Source organism: Penicillium citrinum (assembly GCF_028827155.1).
Source record: "Penicillium citrinum strain IBT 23319 chromosome Unknown utg000009l:1.0-4274883.0:1.0-4276374.0, whole genome shotgun sequence".
Lineage (NCBI taxonomy): Eukaryota > Fungi > Ascomycota > Eurotiomycetes > Eurotiales > Aspergillaceae > Penicillium > Penicillium citrinum.
In genome coordinates this window covers 507,287-526,441 of record NW_026622694.1, presented here as the reverse complement: position 1 = coordinate 526,441, position 19,155 = coordinate 507,287, and the positions used below count along the sequence as shown (strand labels likewise).

General features: G+C 46.9%; 9 protein-coding genes across 9 annotated transcripts; 5 read left to right on the top strand and 4 right to left on the bottom strand.

Moving 5' to 3' along the window:
- Positions 1–140: 140 nt before the first annotated feature.
- On the top strand, positions 141–4,956 carry N7469_009685 (uncharacterized protein; the record flags this gene model as incomplete). The annotated part of the gene is made up of 16 exons (XM_056648590.1): positions 141–229; positions 298–337; positions 410–940; positions 1,000–1,341; positions 1,394–1,528; positions 1,578–1,644; positions 1,701–1,832; positions 1,885–2,801; positions 2,855–3,341; positions 3,392–3,474; positions 3,528–3,662; positions 3,729–4,085; positions 4,144–4,189; positions 4,257–4,407; positions 4,461–4,609; positions 4,661–4,956. The coding sequence occupies 16 exons, from the start codon at positions 141–143 to the stop codon at positions 4,954–4,956; spliced, it is 3,957 nt and encodes a 1,318-aa protein (XP_056495721.1).
- Positions 4,957–5,233: 277 nt separating this feature from the next.
- Positions 5,234–5,464, bottom strand: N7469_009684 (uncharacterized protein; the record flags this gene model as incomplete). The annotated part of the gene is made up of 2 exons (XM_056648589.1): positions 5,234–5,299; positions 5,369–5,464. The coding sequence occupies 2 exons, from the start codon at positions 5,462–5,464 to the stop codon at positions 5,234–5,236; spliced, it is 162 nt and encodes a 53-aa protein (XP_056495720.1).
- Positions 5,465–6,225: 761 nt separating this feature from the next.
- N7469_009683 (CDC2/CDK family serine/threonine-protein kinase) lies at positions 6,226–8,119 on the top strand (the record flags this gene model as incomplete). The annotated part of the gene is made up of 8 exons (XM_056648588.1): positions 6,226–6,335; positions 6,400–6,481; positions 6,536–6,632; positions 6,694–6,848; positions 6,900–6,927; positions 6,980–7,193; positions 7,248–7,442; positions 7,498–8,119. The coding sequence occupies 8 exons, from the start codon at positions 6,226–6,228 to the stop codon at positions 8,117–8,119; spliced, it is 1,503 nt and encodes a 500-aa protein (XP_056495719.1).
- A 591-nt stretch (positions 8,120–8,710) lies between these two features.
- On the top strand, positions 8,711–10,880 carry N7469_009682 (putative transporter; the record flags this gene model as incomplete). Its single annotated transcript, XM_056648587.1, has 6 exons — positions 8,711–8,859; positions 8,910–9,865; positions 9,931–10,059; positions 10,122–10,219; positions 10,273–10,439; positions 10,520–10,880. The coding sequence occupies 6 exons, from the start codon at positions 8,711–8,713 to the stop codon at positions 10,878–10,880; spliced, it is 1,860 nt and encodes a 619-aa protein (XP_056495718.1).
- A 12-nt stretch (positions 10,881–10,892) lies between these two features.
- N7469_009681 (25S rRNA (adenine2142-N1)-methyltransferase) lies at positions 10,893–11,744 on the bottom strand (the record flags this gene model as incomplete). The annotated part of the gene is made up of 1 exon (XM_056648586.1): positions 10,893–11,744. The coding sequence occupies one exon, from the start codon at positions 11,742–11,744 to the stop codon at positions 10,893–10,895; it is 852 nt and encodes a 283-aa protein (XP_056495717.1).
- Positions 11,745–11,928: 184 nt separating this feature from the next.
- N7469_009680 (60S ribosomal protein uL23) lies at positions 11,929–13,057 on the top strand (the record flags this gene model as incomplete). The annotated part of the gene is made up of 5 exons (XM_056648585.1): positions 11,929–11,932; positions 11,980–12,087; positions 12,453–12,490; positions 12,593–12,879; positions 12,970–13,057. 5 exons carry the CDS (start codon positions 11,929–11,931, stop codon positions 13,055–13,057), a joined length of 525 nt encoding a protein of 174 aa, XP_056495716.1.
- A 480-nt stretch (positions 13,058–13,537) lies between these two features.
- N7469_009679 (Tim10/DDP family zinc finger protein) lies at positions 13,538–13,902 on the bottom strand (the record flags this gene model as incomplete). Its single annotated transcript, XM_056648584.1, has 2 exons — positions 13,538–13,704; positions 13,797–13,902. 2 exons carry the CDS (start codon positions 13,900–13,902, stop codon positions 13,538–13,540), a joined length of 273 nt encoding a protein of 90 aa, XP_056495715.1.
- Positions 13,903–14,262: 360 nt separating this feature from the next.
- Positions 14,263–14,783, top strand: N7469_009678 (BUD31 family protein; the record flags this gene model as incomplete). The annotated part of the gene is made up of 2 exons (XM_056648583.1): positions 14,263–14,434; positions 14,548–14,783. The coding sequence occupies 2 exons, from the start codon at positions 14,263–14,265 to the stop codon at positions 14,781–14,783; spliced, it is 408 nt and encodes a 135-aa protein (XP_056495714.1).
- A 950-nt stretch (positions 14,784–15,733) lies between these two features.
- On the bottom strand, positions 15,734–17,860 carry N7469_009677 (forkhead box transcription factor; the record flags this gene model as incomplete). The annotated part of the gene is made up of 1 exon (XM_056648582.1): positions 15,734–17,860. One exon carries the CDS (start codon positions 17,858–17,860, stop codon positions 15,734–15,736), a length of 2,127 nt encoding a protein of 708 aa, XP_056495713.1.
- Positions 17,861–19,155: the final 1,295 nt, after the last annotated feature.

Here is a 19,155-nt window from a genome sequence, read left to right as displayed (position 1 = left end):
ATGGAGTCCTTTTTGATTTAGTCGACAAAACCCGCTAGAACTACGGCCTTATCTGTGGCCACCCGTCCGCCGGATTGAACCTACAATATCAATTTGAAGACCCGTGATCGAACCCACCTGGGGGAGAACCTTTCGACATCATGGGCAGTCGATCGCAGTCCCCGGACATCGGACCTATGGATCACTCCATGGCACGTTCGAGTATGCGGCGTGACTCGCTACGCAGCAGGTATATTGGTCTCTCCGATCTGGATCATGTCATAGATCGCCTCCCCCACTAATTCGAATTTGCCATAGCGTGAGCGTCGTATCGGATGTGGAGATGGCTCGCAACGAGGTACGTTCAAGATGGCCTCCAAGGAATAACCCTGTTCAAATTCATTAATGATAAAATTGATGTTTGGAACAGGTCTTTGACGGTCCCATATCGGAGAGCATTCCGTCCAGTGTCGTCTCATTTATGCATCGCCGACAACGCGCAGATTCCAACGTGAGCTTCACCTATTTCCAGGATGAGGAGGACTTCGCCGAATGGTCCAATGAAGATGCCATTGATGAGGGCAGTGATGGTGAACAATCCTTCATGAATGGGGTTGAAGAACCTGATCTTGAATCCCATCGAGGATCTTTCATTTCCAAGAGATTGTCACGAGACTCAGCTGAACACCCCCTGCTATCGCGCATCCTCTCTGCGAGCTCATATGGTCGAGATCGACGTACGGGTAGCCGACTCAACCAGAAAGTATATATCGCATCGGAAGACCTGACAGCAGTCTTTGCGGGGTTTTCCACTAGCCCCGCTGGTTATGCTTTGTATATTGCCGTGTGTATACTGACTGGAGGCCTTGCCTATTTGGTACTGCGCTGGTTCCCAAGATGGCGAGTCAGGATGATTGGAAAAGCTACCCCTCTGGGAAAATGCGAGTGGGTTGCAATTGAAGTATGAAGAACCCAACTTTTCGTTCAATGGAGATTGGTAACCGGACTGACATATCGCAGGATCAATGGAATCAATTTGATATCCATCATATAGATAGTGAAGCGTATGGACGACCGCTCTCGACAGTTTTCATGGATAACTCGGGTCACGTTTACGACGAAGATCTTGATCCAACGATTGCCTCTCTTCGCTATGTGGACTATAGATATCTGCGATTCTTCTATCACCCTGTCGAAGACAAATTCTCCTTGATCAATGGTTGGAAAGATCAGTCTTGGACTAGCGCGAAGGCCATGCGAGGTGGCTTGGATGCAGATGAGCGCGACAGCAGAGAGCAGATATTTGGAAAGAACAACATCAACATTCATCAGAAGAATATTCCGCAGCTGCTGATGGACGAGGTAAATATGACCCGCTGACACGAGCAATAAAGATAATCTAACTCATTATCAGGCCTTCCACCCATTCTATATGTTTCAAGTGGCTAGTCTAATACTCTGGTCGATGGACGAGTACTACTACTATGCCGTCTGTATCTTTCTTATCTCGGTATTCAGCATCGCAACTACTGTCTTGGAAACCAAATCTGTAAGTTGCCGTCTTTATCTGACTTTGACCATGATGCTAATTTTTTCAGACCATGCGGCGCTTGCGAGAGATATCACTCTTCGAATGCGATGTTCGTGTATTGAGAAATGGATTCTGTGAGTAGTCTCAGTTCCCCAAAATGATCTTTGAGTGTTTTTGCTGACTAGAACAGGGCGATCCGTGTCTTCTCAAGATCTCGCCCCTGGCGACGTTTTCGAGTTCTCTGACCCATCTCTCAGTCTAGTCCCGTGTGATTGCATTTTGCTATCTGGTGACTGCATTGTGAACGAGAGCATGCTAACTGGTTTGCCTATTAATCCCAACCGTCTTTGGTCAATATACTAACACCCACAAAGGTGAATCTGTCCCCGTGTCTAAAATCCCGTTCACCGACGAAGCTCTTGGCTATTTGGATCTCAGCGCTCCTTCTGTGGACCCTCATGTCGCCAAACACTTCCTCTTCAGTGGTACGAAGATCATCAGAGCCAGAAGACCACAGAATGTAGATGACGATGAAGCTGTCGCGTTGGCTGTCGTTGCAAGGACTGGATTTGCAACCACAAAAGGCGCGCTCGTCCGCTCGATGCTTTTCCCTAAGCCCTCTGGTTTCAAATTTTATCGTGACTCTTTCCGTTACATCGCTGTCATGGGCGTTGTTGCGTTGATTGGTTTTGTTGCCTCTTTCATCAACTTTGTTCGACTTGGCCTTGCCTGGCATCTCATTGTTGTCCGAGCACTCGATCTGATTACTATTGTTGTTCCACCAGCTCTGCCAGCGACCCTGACAATTGGCACCAACTTTGCGCTATCACGGCTGAAAAAGCAGAGTATCTTCTGCATCAGTCCGCAGAAAGTTAACGTTGGAGGAAAACTAGATATTGTCTGTTTTGACAAGACTGGCACCCTCACAGAAGACGGACTGGATGTACTTGGTGGAAGAACTGTTGGTGGCAACCACAAATTCTCCGAGCTGATCTCTGAAATATCTGCTGGTTTGCTTGTCCCTTCATCATCTGCCAATTCGAAATATGATGTCGAGAAGCAGCAGAAGATGATATACACCATGGCGACTTGTCATTCTCTACGAGTCGTGGACGATGAATTGCTCGGTGATCCACTTGATGTCAAGATGTTTCAGTTCACCGGTTGGTCTTATGAGGAGGGTGGTAACAACTCTTCGGAGCAGACAGGTGCCCACTTCGATACAATCAGCCCTTCCATTGCTCGACCACCTGCCACTCACGTTGGCGAGGCTCAGCGGAATGGGCCAAATGTAAGTTCCTTGTCTATCCTCGACCCGGATTTCTACTCACTAATGGCCTTTAGATCCCCGTCGAGCTTGGAGTTCTTCGCAATTTCGAGTTTGTCTCTCATTTGCGTCGTGCTAGTGTTGTCGTCAGACAATTCGGAGATAACGGAGCCAATTTCTTCGTAAAGGGAGCACCAGAGAGTATCAGGGATATCTGTGTTCCTGAATCACTCCCCTCTGACTACGATGATCTTCTGAACCATTATACTCATAAGGGATATCGAGTGATTGCGTGCGCCACAAAATACGAACGAAAATTGAGCTGGATGAAGGTTCAAAAGTTATCCCGTGCTGATGCTGAAAGCAACTTAGAGTTTGTTGGCTTCATTATTTTCGAGAACAAATTGAAGCCAACAACCTCTCAAGTTATCTCAGAACTCAATCAAGCTGGTATTCGAAATGTTATGTGCACCGGCGACAATATCTTGACTGCGATTAGCGTTGCACGGGAGTGTAAGATGATTGGACGAGATGAACAGTGTTTCATTCCGCATTTTATCGAAGGTGAGATTCAGAAATCAATTTTATCTTATTCGGTGCTAATTAGAATAAAGATTATGGCCTTGCTAGCAAGCCGTCTCTCATTTGGGAATGTGTTGACGACCCTGATGCTAGGTTGGATCCTAGAACCCTTCTGGTATGATCATATCCTTCCTTTTCGTCATGTTATATCGCTAATTGGATGTACAGCCCTTGGAAACTTCCAGCTCAAACGATGTTTCGGTCCCCGGAAACGGCCTTCAAGAACGTAAATACTGCCTAGCTGTGACAGGTGATGTTTTCCGCTGGATGGTAGATTACGGCAATGAAGATGTACTCAGCAGGGTAAGTCTACTTCGTCTCATGGATTTTTTTTTTTTCAGAAACATTTTCTCATAGCACTCCCTTTAGATACTGGTCAGTGGAAAAGTCTTCGCTCGAATGTCCCCTGATGAAAAACATGAACTCGTCGAGAAACTCCAGTCAATTGATTATTGCTGTGGCTTCTGTGGAGATGGTGCCAATGACTGTGGTGCTTTGAAGGCTGCAGACGTGGGGATTTCACTCTCGGATGCAGAGGCATCTGTTGCTGCTCCGTTCACGAGTCGGCAATTCGATATCTCATGTGTGCCAAAGTTGATTCGGGAGGGTCGAGCCGCTTTGGTGACCAGTTTCTGCTGTTTTAAGTTCATGAGTCTTTACTCAGCTATTCAGTTCTCATCAGTCAGCTTTCTTTATACGTCTGGGTCGAACTTGGGCGATTTCCAGGTGAGTTCCACAGGTCTTTTCCAGCAAGAGACGGACATGGCTAACTAATAGTATACAGTTCCTATTCATCGATCTGGCTCTTATCATGCCAATCGCAGTATTCAGTAAGTGTCGCCCTACCCTCGGACAAACTGCTTTTAATACCGGAATCAATTTGCTAATCAAAAACAGTGGGATGGACTGGACCCTATCCAACTCTTTCGCGGAAGAAGCCGACAGCTGATCTCGTATCACGAAAGGTTCTGACTCCTTTGCTGGGTCAAATTTCGCTCGTCGTCCTTTCACAGCTCATTGTCTTTGAGACTGTTCAGATGCAACCTTGGTACGTTAACGCCCTTAGATGCACATGAGCAAGTGACAGCTAACTCCTTGTAGGTATCTTCCTCCGCAACTAAATAAGGAAAAGAGCAACATCGTGAACTCGCAGAACACCGCACTGTTCCTCTTCTCCTGCTTCCAGTATATTTTCACCAGCATTGTCATGAGTGTTGGACCTCCATTCCGACAATCAATGACTCTAAATGGTAAATTCATTTCCTCCCTCCTATATTGAACTATTCGCTGATTCATCCCAGCCCCATACCTATGCACGATTATTATCGACTTTCTGATTGGCTGCTACATGCTCTTCCGACCATCAGAGTGGGTGAGCAGCGTGATGCAACTGACCTATATGTCCGATGGATTTAGAGGTTGGCTAGTCATCCTGGCACTTGGTATGTTCCTAGTCGCTTGGTCTGCGGAAAGCGTCATCTTCCCCCGTCTCGCGCGCATGCTCGGCCATATCCGCGCACGGCTACAACCGGGCTACCACAAGAAGCGCCGTCAGTACAAGGTTCTTCTAGAAGAGATGCGACTATACAATCTCTGAACAGTGTCTTATATAGATAGATTTTTGTAAAATGAAGTGGAATATAGAAGGAGGTTTTGCTTTTTGGGTGTGCGATCGCGTTCATTTAAGAAATGGTATAATACATTTCAACTTTCCCCGCCCCGCTATGGCAAGGGATTCTTCCAAAAACAGAAACAGAAAACAATTGGTATGAATAAAACCCCATATAAACAATTCCTCGGGCGTAGATGAGACCCGAGTATAATCTGAGGGGAATTCGATGGGTTGGGATTTGGCTCGAATGGGTTCGATTCGTCTAGTGGTCCCAAGGGTGCTTCCAGCCCATCAGGACAGCGCCGTCCTTCTTAGCGCGGTACATCAGCTATCCCAGAGATGAAAATATTAGCGTTATCCTGATAAGTAGACGACCGGGGGATTTATAGTGACATACGAAGAACCACATGCTGGCACCCAATGCGGTGGCAGTGAAGCGGTACAAAGGACGGACCGGGTGGACGTGAATGGGGTGGTGGGATTTGCCTGCCATTGCTATTGAGAAAATAATTAGCTCTCTATCTCACCATAACCATTCAAGCAACCTCAACAATCTGTGTTGCTGCTGTAGAAACTCACTGGTCTGTTTGCGCTGTTCTGCGTAGGCAAAAGGTGAGGTCGAAATCGGCGAAAGGCGGAAAGTTCCCAAAAAGGATCAATCACGTGACCGGTGACGCCGCGCAGGCCGCTTTTCGAGTTTCTTTTTGAGGTTTCTTGAGAATGATTTGATATTCTCGCAAACTCGAGTTGAGTTGTGCTTTTTATTTCTTTACAGTGTTGACGCGACATCATTCAGGTCTAAATTAGTGTCGGGTTCCAAGAACCCCGGTCACTTGTCTGAAATTGAAGATTACGAATCTGATAGATGAGCTGAATAGCCCTTGGATGGTTTAGCTCCCCAGCTCCCCAGCTCCCCTGCTTCCACCACCCAAATATCTACGATTGAGGCGACGGCTACGGCGATGCGAAATTCCGCCGTATGCTGGCTCCCGTCCCCGAATACTCTTGTACTCATTGTGACTTGATGGTTGAATTCGTGTTCTGAACGATTGTCACGCGAAAGTGAACCTGAATTTAAGAGGGCATCAACTGAACGACCAAATTATACGCATCGCATGCCTTTGATCGTCGATTGATATCGTCCGAACTTGACAACCCCGCATACCCGGAAGAACGAACGAACGAACGAACGGAAGGCGAAGCAATTTCCTGTCCCTCGACTTTGAATCGCAAAGGTGACAAAGAGTCGACAAAATGGCTGCGAAATCGCTGGAACGAAATAACGATGGCCAGCCGCGATTTCCTGGCTGCTCAAATATCCGAGACTTTGAATTTATTGGCAAACTTGGTGAAGGAACCTTTGGGTAAGGTTATAATATTAGAGTTGTGAATTTGGAATTGGTTTCTCAGAGCTGACTGGTGTCATAGTGAGGTTTACAAGGCTCGGGCCAAGAAAGACAACACGTTGGTCGCGCTGAAGAAGATCCTGATGCACCATGAGAAAGAAGGCGTAAGTACTGATTGCCTGGGAATTTGAACCCAGGACTAACCGGTTATTGTTCAGTTCCCCATCACAGCGATTCGAGAGATCAAATTGTTGAAAGCTCTTTCCCATAAGAATATCCTGCAACTCAGGGAAATGGCAGTTGAACGGAGTAAGGGTGAGGATATACCGAGAATTGCCACTTCGCGATGCGACTGAAGTTATTAACAATTTATCAGGCGAAGGGCGGAAAAAGCCTAGCATGTACATGGTCATGCCGTACCTTGAACATGATCTATCTGGGCTTTTGGAGAACCCAGCAGTTCAGTTCACGGAGCCCCAAATAAAATGTTATTTGATGCAACTGCTCGAGGGTCTGCGATACCTACATGCGGTATGGTTGTATCTCCTTCTCTGTGCCGTACTCATGACTGATCCTTTACAGAGCTGTATTTTGCACCGTGACATGAAAGGTGGGTAAATCTTTGCAATAATTTCTAAGCCTTACTAACTTCATCTGTATAGCTGCCAATTTACTCATCAGTAATGGAGGTATTCTTCAAATAGCCGATTTTGGGCTGGCTCGTCCATACGATGAACCCCCTCCGCAGCCAGGAAAGGGCGGCGGGGAAGCAAAGAGAGACTACACAGCTCTGGTTGTTACAAGATGGTATCGCCCTCCTGAGTTGCTTCTTTCACTACGGCGGTATACAACTGCTATTGATATGTGGGGAGTTGGGTAAGCCATTGTATCTGCTGTCCTCCCTGTATGACCTTCGCTAATGAGAACCAGGTGCGTCTTTGGTGAGATGTTCAAAGGAAAGCCGATCCTCTCCGGCAGCAGTGACCTTAACCAAGCCCAGTTGATTTTCAGTCTGGTTGGAACACCCAACGATGAGAGCATGCCAGGCTGGAGTTCATTACCTGGATGCGAAGGCGTGAAGAATTTCGGCCACAAGCGCGGAAATCTCGCCGAAACTTTTAAAGAGTATGTGATCCCTCGCCATGTCGAACTATGTTCAAATTTGACTAATATCTCATAGACTTAACCCCGTTGCTATATCTTTGCTCGGTGAACTCCTCAAACTTGACTGGCGAAAGCGTATCAATGCCATTGACGCCTTGAAACATCCCTACTTCACTACACCCCCTTTACCACTACAACCCGGCGAGATCCCCTCATTCGCCGACTCGCACGAACTAGATCGCAAAAAGTTCCGAGAACAACGAGCTCCAGGACCTCCCGCACCACCGGGAGGTTCAGTCGACGTCTCTTCTAACGGCGGCTGGGCTAGCTCCGGGTCCCGACCAAATTCAAACCCAAGAATCCCCGGCGCAGTGCGAGGCAGGCCAAACGGACCGGGATCAGGACCACATCGAAGGGGCGGACCCTTCCCACACTCTCAGAGAAACGGTCTTCCCCCACGACCGCCAACATCCTCAGGTCGACCATACGATGGACGCGATGACCAACGACGGGATCGATACAATAACCAAGGAGATCGTCAAGGACCGCGATACCCGAATAGTAGTCACCTTGATTCATATGTACCAAGCTATGGTAATCCAGCCGATCGACCGAGAGAAGCAAGTGACTATGGAAGTAATCGACGAGATTATCGACGTGAGCCACCGCGACGGAGAAGTCGCAGTCCTAATTATTGAGATTGAAGATGATAAGCTTCATTCTAGACCAATATGATGTAGGACTGATGTTCACGATGTATTCTATGATCGCAGTTAGTCTAGCGAAATAATACCTGATGATTAGAATTAATTAGGAATACAAGTGCAGTGTTCTTATAGTACTCGGTGAGTATACTCTGGTCAGAGTACATGTCATTTTTTATACGATGTTACATAGTCATCCAATCTACAGTCAGCCGAGGTATACAGCAGTTCCGTAATACTCAGCAGTTAAACTAGAGTGTATGCATATAGCTGCATATACATCAAACTATAACTATACGTTTACTATAAACATAACTACTACTGTTAACTAAAATAAGTATATACTATATAAATACTCTAATTATCTAAGTGTTACCCTATAATAGCCATTCTGCTTATTTACATCTTCTTATCAGTACTTCTTTATCCCCCCCACACTTCAACCTTCCCACTACTTCCAAGCTTCTCCGATCTTTCTCTTATCTCCTCTCCTCTTAACTCTGCAAGATTGCAAAAACTGCAGATTATAAAGGGCTCTGCTCCCTCTTCCATTAGTTTTGTCGGTTTCTCTGGTAAATCTGGAAGATGGCTTCCAGAACTCCAGACCAAGATGAATCCTTCAGTCCGATAAGAATCCCAAGTTCTTATGACTACGGTAACCTCACTCGATCTCCCATCGCAGAGGCTGAAACCGGGATTCGACCGAGGTCAGTAACATCCAAATACTCTAGAAGGTAAATCAGGAGACAAAGAGCTCACTTTAACGCACTCAATAAAAAAACAGGTCATCTTCATTTTCCCGGCTCAGACAAGCTGGTGGCCCTAACAGCATCGACAATTTCGCTCGGTCTTGGCAACGTGCCGCATGTTTTCCAGAGGTCCTCCCACGACGCTCGTCTTTCGTAGACGCAGAATCAGACGATGAGTTCGCTATAGCAACAGGCCAGGATTACTTATCTCGCGGTTCTCTATCTACGAGCCACCAGTCGCAGTCGGAGATCGAACGTCCACTTCTCTCAGAAGACTCAGGTGACGAAGACCGAGATGACGGGTCTTCGAGAGCGAGAGGGGCAATTCCCAATGCGGGGCTTCTTGCATCGTCACTAGATCGGAGTTTCGCAACTTCTTACGGGACGATTTCGTCTCGAGTAAGTGAAGCGGCTCGACGGAATGCAATTCAATTTCACCGTGATCAACAAACTGGTGATGGACTTGGGGATCCGGATAGAGAACCTCTACTATTGAAACATGTCCAGCGTGAAGATGGGACTCAAGAAGATATTATCGTTGGACAATCGACTGTTCCCCAGACAATTTTCAACTCGGTTAATGTCCTCATTGGAATTGGACTGCTGAGTCTTCCATTGGCGATGAAGCAAGCGGGTTGGCTATTGGGTTTACTCTTCTTGGTTTATTCAGCTCTGACTACCTCTTATACGGCGAAAGTTCTAGCGAAATGCTTGGACGTGGATCGAACGCTGGTGACATATGCGGATTTGGCGTATATCAGTTTCGGACAACAGGCTCGACTCATCACTAGTTTTCTCTTTTGTCTCGAGTTGTTGGGGGCATGTGTTGCTCTAGTCGTGCTTTTCGCGGATAGTCTATACGCATTGATTCCTGGACTCAGTATCCTGCAATGGAAGATTGTTTGTGGGATTGTGTTGATCCCATTGAACTTTTTGCCGCTGCGATTTCTCAGCGTGACTAGTATTCTGGGCATCATATCTTGCACATCGAGTAAGTTAATTGCAATGAAACTCGGCTTCTATTGCATTAATTTAACTGATTATCGATCCATCCAGTCGTACTACTCATTTGCGTCGACGGTCTGATTAAACCTGATTCCCCGGGCTCTCTTCGTCGGCCAGCCAACACATCCCTTTTCCCTCAGAATTGGGCCACGGTGCCTCTGAGCTTTGGTCTCATCATGTGTAAGCAATCACGATCTCTCACAACTCCTACACAACTGGCGCATCGGCTAATCGCTCTTTAGCTCCATGGGGTGGACATGGTGTTTTCCCCAATATCTACCGAGACATGCGTCATCCACGAAAGTATGGAAAGAGTCTTTGGGCTACATATTTATTTACGGTAAGATACACAAAGCTCATCTATTGTTGTAACTGACTGACTGACTGACCAAGTTTTCACTTGACTGTTCAATGGCTATCATCGGCTGGCTCATGTTTGGCGACGTTGTTCGTGACGAAGTCACTGCCAACATTCTCGGCTTGGATGAATATCCAAAAGCCGTATCTGTCTGCATTATAATCTTCATTGCGATTATTCCGCTAACCAAAGTGCCTCTGAAGTGAGTCGACACAAGCCCATAATCTGACAAAAAAAACAATCCCCGCTTTCATATGCATATTTCGGCTAACCAATACACAGTGCTCGACCTCTGGTAGCCACATTCGAAGTCCTCTGTGGCGTAGGAGTTGGAAACGGCCAATCAGGAGAGAACAGCCAGAAAATTCTCCGAATTGCAGTTCGCATTTTCACCGTGGCACTCATCGTCGTCTTGGCCGTTATTTTCCCGTCATTTGACAGAATCATGGCGTTCTTGGGATCCTTCTTGTGTTTCACCATTTGCATCATATTCCCCCTTGCATTTTATTTAAAGATCTTTGGCAAGGAGATCAGTCGACGTGAGCGTATCTTTGATTGGTTCTTGCTGATCACGTCCTCTATTCTGGCGGCTGTTGGGACTGTCTGGGCATTTCTACCGCGAGAGTGGATCTCTGGATACTAGATGGAACAACGCTCATCCTTTATTCAAGATAATAGCGAAGTTGTTCCTCTTGTGTCCAGGGTTCAACATTTCTTTCTTGAAAGACTTCTTCAACGTGGTGGCACCCGTGTGATTCCAAAGCTGATAGATCAATTTGGAAGTCCGCTTACTCTGCGCTAATTGGAATCCCAAATTAGCCAGGATCTCCAAAAGTCGTCCCTCAGTGAGGTAACGGGAATTATCCACACAAGCAACCGGTAAGACAAGGAAGAGAGTTGGAGGTAATGAAATCGGACATTGTGACGTCAAGAATTTCACGCAACGCTTAAGCATCTCCCCACGCCCCGTAGCGTCAGGAACATAATTAAGCACCAATGAAAGACTGATTAAATGGAACTTCTCCTCATCCGTAGACGGTAAAGGCCGCTCCATAAAATCCTGTTTAAGAATCCCCGGTTCCTGAGAATTCAAATCAATCCTCGAAACCTCCAACGAAGACGTTCTCGAACACGCATTTTTCGTACTCAGGGCTCCAACTTCCAACACGCGGAGTCTGGGTAATGTTGCGTTCCATTCACTTAGTTGTGGCTTGATCCAGTCTATTAGGACTTTGCTTGAATCTCCGCCTCGTTCAAGAGATTGACCCAGTTTACTGGCAGTCTGGTAACTTTCCAAACCGCCATTAGCCTGGATTTGGGCATTGATACTGCTCACACGAGCCTCATCACCTGCGCGCTCAGCTTGGGCTTTCGCTTTGAGAAGCTGGTGGTGAGATCGGATCAGTGTGCGCGTGGCCTTGGAGGATAATGCTGCATGCTTTGATTTGACTGTTGGTGGTCGAGTACTCGACAAAGAGCCGAGGCGTTTTGATCGTTTGGCGGGCATTATAAAGCCAATCAGAGATTATCAATGATGCAGACCTTGCGGATAGTATTCTCAGCAGCTAACGCTGCAACTGCACAATTTTCTTTTCTTTTTTTTCACTTGTTTTCCCAACTGAAGACACTGCACTGCAGTGCATCCAAATCTGTCAAATAATATCACGTGATTAGCATTTCCCGATAAGATAATGAGTCAGCCAAATGACTAAGCCCGAATCACCTGACCCACACAGCACTAGGGTTTTCGCTTAGCGAAGTCACGCCAAATTGTTCGACTTTCGACACTGCGACAATCATCACGACAGCGGACGACGGACGACAGCCATGGCCCCCCCCTAGCAAGACAGGTATGTGGCTTAATTGGAGATTTATCATTCTACACTATCCCCTGCTGCGATTGCGAATGCGAAATTGTGGGATGTGCTCTGGAGGAGGAGGAGGAAAGTTGTTGGATCTTCAAAATTCCGGCACACAAAGATATCGAATACTATGCAGACGACAATATACACCACGCAACAAGCACTCTGCACAACATGACAAGAGGACAAAAAAAATTGACAGCATCGCCGAATTTTTTCTCGATATTTCGAAACTTCCGAATTTCCATCTACGATCCTTATCTTTGGGGCACATTCCGCATAATCGCAATTTCTTCAAAACCAACAAAATATGCATATGCAACCGACACAATACTAACTTCTTTTTTTCACAGCCAATGCTGCCGCCAAGGCAGTCGTGAAGGGATCTTCCGTACGTTTTTTACCATACCCAACTGGTTTCATCGAAATCCGGACTGCCCGCAATATACTGGGCACCACTCGCCACTGAACCCAATACTAACACCCTCAACAGCTTCACAAGTCCCGCAAGGTTCGCACCTCGACCACCTTCCACCGCCCCAAGACCCTGCAGCTCTCGCGGTCCCCCAAGTACCCCCGCGTCTCGATCCCCCGTCAGCCCCAGCTCGACGCTGCCAAGATCATCCTGTACCCTCTTAACACCGAGAGCGCCATGAAGAAGATCGAGGAGAACAACACCCTTGTCTTCATCGTCGATGTCAAGTCCAACAAGCGTCAGATCAAGGCTGCTCTGAAGAAGCTGTACGATGTTGACACCGTCAAGGTCAACACCCTGGTCCGGTATGTTATTGTCCCCCATCCCATCCAGTGGGAATTCCCGGGAAAAGAAAAGGAAAAAAAAAGCGCATAAGTCTAACTAACTTCTTACAGCCCCGACGGCTCCAAGAAGGCTTTCGCCCGCTTGACCCCTGACGTTGATGCTCTGGACATTGCCGCCACCAAGCTGGCCATCGTCTAAAAAGGGAAGGAAATGGATTTCTTTGGGTTTGGGCGAAAGTTGTTTTCCACCGCGGTGATTCTCATACCAGCCAGTCCGGTAGGGCTGAATGATTAAAAAAGAAACATTTCTGAACGATTCAAACAAGGCAATAGTAGAAGTAGCAGCAGTAGCAGTAGCAGCAGTAGCAGCAGTAGCAGTAGGAACCAGTACAGCGTAGTAATGATAGCTTCGTGGTCAATGTCATCACTGGTTGTATCTCCCAGTATACTCACATCGACCACAGCACCAGCATACCTACAAAACGGAATACACTTCAACTCAAGTACAATCTACATCATGCACAAAATGAAATAAAAAAGTGTAATAATCACATCACTTAGTATACAATCGACATCCAAGTCGTCCCAATCATCCCATCTCTCTCATCCATCATCCCCAATTGACCAGAAATATCGACCAGAGATAGGGAAGAAAAAAAAGCGCGATCACAATCCAAGTCTAGTTGCCCATCTTCTGCAACTTAGAAATAATATTAATCTGAGTATCCATCCAACGACCAACACAGTTCTCGGCACAAGATTCTTCGCTTCGGTCCAGGGTACTAGAGGTAATAGGGCGGCCGGCAATACACTTCTTAAAGCAGAGGTCGCTGAGCGAGTGGACATCTGTATTCAATTGATTAGCTTCCAACCCCAAATACAGCCAAACCTCCAGCTAACTCTGTGATAGGCATGGTATGCGTTCGTATAATACTCACTCTGCTGAATGGTAGTCTTCTGCGACTCGTTCTGCAGAATCTGGCTCAGATCCTTCTTATCCGCATCACTGAGGTTGGAAATATCCATCTGAGTCTGGGGATCCATTGTAGCGGATGTATATCGGTATCAACCTGAAAATCGGAGAGAAAAAAAAAGGGGGAAATAAAATCCAGGTAGATGAGATAGTAGTTCGTTTCAATCGGATAGAATGAAATACTCAACTTGACTCCGGAAACCACTCACTGAGCTCCCGCAAAATCGTAGGCGGTGAATACAGGCAGAAACAATGACGATCGAGAATTATCAAACTCGCCCATTTCATCTTCCTCCACTCATCCCAGTCAGCTCTCGTGCAGTACAAGAAAAGAGTCATTTGAGACCTGGCTCTACACTCAAATAAAAGTGATCGGAACAATTTCAATAAAAGGGTGAAAGAAATAAAAGTGAAAGAAGGAGTCAGTCAACATGCCACCAATTCGCACATCCCGCAATCGCAAACCACCACCCGCCGGCTTTGACGACCTAGAAGACACACTCCTAGAATTCAGCAATAAAATGAAAGATGCAGAGAATGCCTCGCATGAAGGGAAAAAGAAGTATGAAGTCCTTTGGCCTATTTTTCAAATCAGTCATCAGCGTGAGTTTTCCACTGTCATCTTCCCTCCAGCTCCTCCCTCCAGCTTTTATCCCCTTCAACTCTCGAAGTAAAGCAAGAAAACAACTCAAGCTAATTCTAAATTCCGGGTCTAGGATCACGATACATTTACGACCTGTATTATGAAAAAAACGCCATCTCAAAACAATTATATGAATGGCTCTTGAAAAATAACTACGCAGATGCAAATCTCATTGCGAAGTGGAAGAAACAGGGTTATGAAAAGGTACATCCCCCTTCCTCCCCTCCTCTCTCCTCCCTTTTCTCCGCTGCTCTTCTCTTCTCCGCTGCCATTCTGAAATCTCTGTTCTATATGTTTGGCCTATGCTAACAATCCCAGCTATGCTGTCTCCGCTGCGTACAATCCAAAGAAACGAATTTCAACGCAACATGTATCTGTCGAGTACCGAAGGCTCAACTTAAAGAAGATCAGTCTATTCAGTGTGTTAGTTGTGGATGTCGGGGTTGTGCTAGTAGTGATTAGTGATTAGTTATGGGATAGTGGAATAGTTTGGATGGCGTTGGATTTGAATATGGATACCCTTTCTGAAACACTGAAGTAATTGTACTATCTATGAAGGAATTCTATTTGAGCAGAAGATAAAACCGAGACTGGTGAATTAAACCTCTTATATTCTACAACTATAATCACGAGGTCCAGCAGAAGTAAAAGGCAGAACTGAATAAATTGCTACACTAATCAATAGCGCCATGTACCATCCATTCCATTCCATCCAACCCAATAAACAAATCCCGTCAAACCCCAATGAAACCCATATCATGAAAGCATCGCTTGCTCATGTACATCTTAACATCGTCATTAAGGTCATATCGTAACCAGGCCATTCCCCCGAGAGTCAAAAGAGAAAAAAAAAGATATCAGAACCAGAGAACATAACAAGACGACGTAGAACTGTGTCCAATTCCACTCAAGTCCAGCTTAGTTCCAAGAAACTCCCAAAAGTAACCGTCCCATGGAAAACCTGGCAACAATTCCAAAAAAAAAAAAAAAAAAAACTCCTCGAAACGAACGCAGAAAACATAAAAAAAAAAGTAGGGTCACCCAAAACAGTGAGAAAAGACAGGACGCAGGGGAGACGGGGAAATTGAACAAGACCAGGACCAGAATTGAGGTAAGCGCCAGTGCAGTAAACAATGAACAATAAAACAAGTCGTGTAAGCATGGGGACCAGCATATGCTTTAATAGAGAAACCATTTTTTCAAGACACCAGGCAAGGCAAGCAGAACGCAATCAAGAAAACGCAGAATCAAACGAGATTTTAGAACAAGGTGGTGTTGCTGCGACTAGCGAATTGCGGCCGAGAGTGTAATGTTTTGTGTTTGAGGGTATCATCTTTGGCAGAACCCCCGATTTTTTGAAAGCCCTGAAGTAGATCGACGCCATCGACCTCATCAGGACTATTATTACTTTCATCGAAGAGATGAAAGGAAAAGAAATCATCTTGATTCGTTTCCCCAAGTCGACTACTCTCCGGTACCTTTGAAGGTGACTCTGGGAAAATAGCGGATTTCGATCGCGAGAGTCCTGGCGGTGCACCAAGTCGGCTGTTCACGCTGATTGACGTGATATCTGCCAGTGCTGAACTACCATTATCAGTGCGTTGCCGCTTGGCAGAGCGTTTTTCTGGTGATCCACAGGCGGCGGGTGAGACATGCAGTGTATGTGAGTCGGCAAAGACGTCAAACGTAGTGTGGAAGTGATCCTGCGGTGTGTAAGTCTCGTCGTGGAGGTTGAAAGCAGGGCTCCAAGGGAGATCATCTTCGGCAAGACCCAGGTGTTTGATGGGTGAGTTTACCATCTGTTGGATCTTCCGGCGATGGTTGCGCAGATTCGTGTTAGGGGATACAGAAGGTGGTGGTTTCGCCGGCTTCTTAAACTTGATGATTGGTGTCAACGGTGGAGGTAACATGCTCACATACCCGCCTCGAAGGGGAGAGGATCCAACAATTGTGCTGGCATCCTTGCGAGCAGGAGGTTGTCCAGGACTAATGTCATGCGACGAGCTGCGAATTCGAGCAATCTCTTCTTCGGCTCGACCACGCTTGATGCGAGGTGGTTCGATGTCAAGATCGGAAGTGAGGATATGCCCAGCCTTGTTAGGTCGCATGGCAGAAGACTCAAGAGAGGAGAAGTAACCGGAATCATTCATAGTGATGGATTTGCGTTTGCGAGGACGTTGAGCAGGGGTAGGACCAGCTTGATGAGTAGGCGTGGGAGGAGTGCCTTGACGAGAAAATCGAGGAGGAGCGATGGGAGGTGATGATCTGATAGCTTGTGGGGGGGATGAACGCAGGGGGGCGGTGTGGTGTGTAGGTGCATGAATAACCTCGTCACTTGCGTCGTCCTGCAAGGCAGGATCCGAAGCAGGCAAGGTGGCATCTGATGATAGATCATCGTTCCGCGACGCCTTGGACGGTGGAAGTGGCTGTTGTCGCGCGGGTTGTGGTGGAACCATCCACGTCGTTGTACTAGCACTCTGGGGTTGAGGGGCAAGATTCCTTGGAGGCACCGCAGGGGGGGGCAAACTCGACATTGTGGCACGACGAACTTGCTTATCTTTCAAGAATTGCAATTCCATCCCTGGCTCAATCACCCAGTAGTTGCCCTTCCCTGGGTCATCCTTGGGCCGTTCTTGTTTGATAAAGGCCTTGTTCAGACTAAGATTGTGTCGAATACTGTTTTGCCAACCCGGATCACTGTGTTTGTAGTACGAGAATGCATCTGAAATCCACTTGTAGATCTGAGCCAACGTTAAACGACGGTTGGGTGCGCGCAAAATGGACATGCCGATCAGTGTCGCATAGCTGTAAGGCGGCTTCGTGCCGTCGTCTTCAATCGGGGGCATATCGTGAGGTTCCGGAAGTTGATGAATCGCCGCGTCTTCGCGCTTTTGCTTCTTAGCTGAGCGCTCCTTCAACGGGGCTGCATCCATGAGTGTGCGTTTCATGGGAACCTTGGAGTCATAAGAAGGTTCGGGGAAGTCGGCAAAACTGCCATTAGAAGGATCTTCCGGGCGCAAATTCTCCTTTGATGACTCTGAATTCACACTAGGAAAGGTCGTAAAGAGAGCCGACTGCGGTGGCATCGAGGGTTGGGTGTAAATAGGGAAAGACGGTTTCTTGGCGGGAGAATCGGTGGTGAACATGGGAGGAGCGGGAGCGGAGATGGGAACAAAACCGAGTTTGCGTCCCGGATGTGCACCCTGGACAGGCAAGCCTTTTGTCGGCGATGGCCTGTGCGGGCCAGACGGGTGGAGGGTGTTTTCAATGGGTTGTAATGGTAGCGGTGAAGGTTGAAGATGGGGCTGCGATTTGATGGGCACTTGTGTGGATGGGACTAGAGCCGGGGAATTGTGCGCGCCGAGCGCTGGACGCGTCGATCCCATAATCCAAAAGACCCGGAAAGATGATGAAGGGTCAGCAGTCACCAATCGGGATCATACGACGCGTCGAAATCAACAAATTGAGACGTGATGGGGGGGTCTCGACAGGCGGGGGGAGTTTCAGCCAGCGCCGAGTGCTAACGGGTTGAATGGGCGTGAAGAGAAATTGAGACGAGCCAATGATGAGGTCAGAATGGACGTGATAGTCAGTAGCCTCAGGCCGTCATGCAGGAAGACTAGTCGAGATGGCGAGCGTTGGGCACAAGCGCTATCAGCAGCAATCAGGCGGTGATAATCAGCACGAGATGGGCCCAGAAGATGAACTGAATTGAACTTAAAGCCGAACTTGGAACAGAAGGCGAGCGTGCAAATGTGCAAATTGAGTAATTCTTGCAGACTGAATTTATGTTATCTGGCTTGATTTCCAACTGGGCTTGTCTTTGTGCTGATGGTGATTGTGCAATAGGATCAGTTCAGCGATAGAGACGCTGGAGAGTGGTATTTGCTAGCGATTTGGAGAGTGGTAAGAGTGAAGAGCTGAGTCTGAGTGGAGGCAGAGAGTAGAAGACTGGCGGTCGCGTCCTTTTGTCTCTCCTTTCGTTTCCCCTCTTTTTTTCAATCGCGATCCCTTCTGAAGATGCAAAGTCTTGGATTGGATTTGAGAGGTGGGGAGTGTCTGATCAAGAAGAGTCCAGCAGGGAAGAAGTGCAGCCGAGTACATTCGAGTACAGGCGGTGTATCCGCTATGTATGACACACACGCGTCGCGCGTTTTACAGTGGGTATTGAGGATATAATACTGTACTGATCTTACCATACCGGGTAATACGAAGTACCAAGGGATGCATCCTTGCTGGCATGTGCAAAAGACTGGCAAAAATGCTCCACCGTGAGATCATCTTGGATGAACGACTTAACTCAGTGTGGTTAGTGAGAAGATCCAGTACTGTGTTGGTAGTGAGTTAGTGATCGATCTAACACTATTCACTACTCTATACCGAGTATACAATATACTGTATACTATTACTATATTATCTGTTCGCTCATTAACTATACTACACTCTACTATATTACTATACAGTTGTATACTCTAGTAACTATAGCATCAAGACTAGGTAAGAATGCAGATGTAACTTGACGCGTATATCCCCCTTGCTCTCCAGCCATTGGTGGATCGACGCCCTTGACTCAATTTGAAGTAGTGAGTTATAGTAGATATACTACAAGTAGGTAGTCCTGACAGCCACTCAATATTATACAATTATTAACATTAATTGTGGTATTATTAGCTATAGTTAC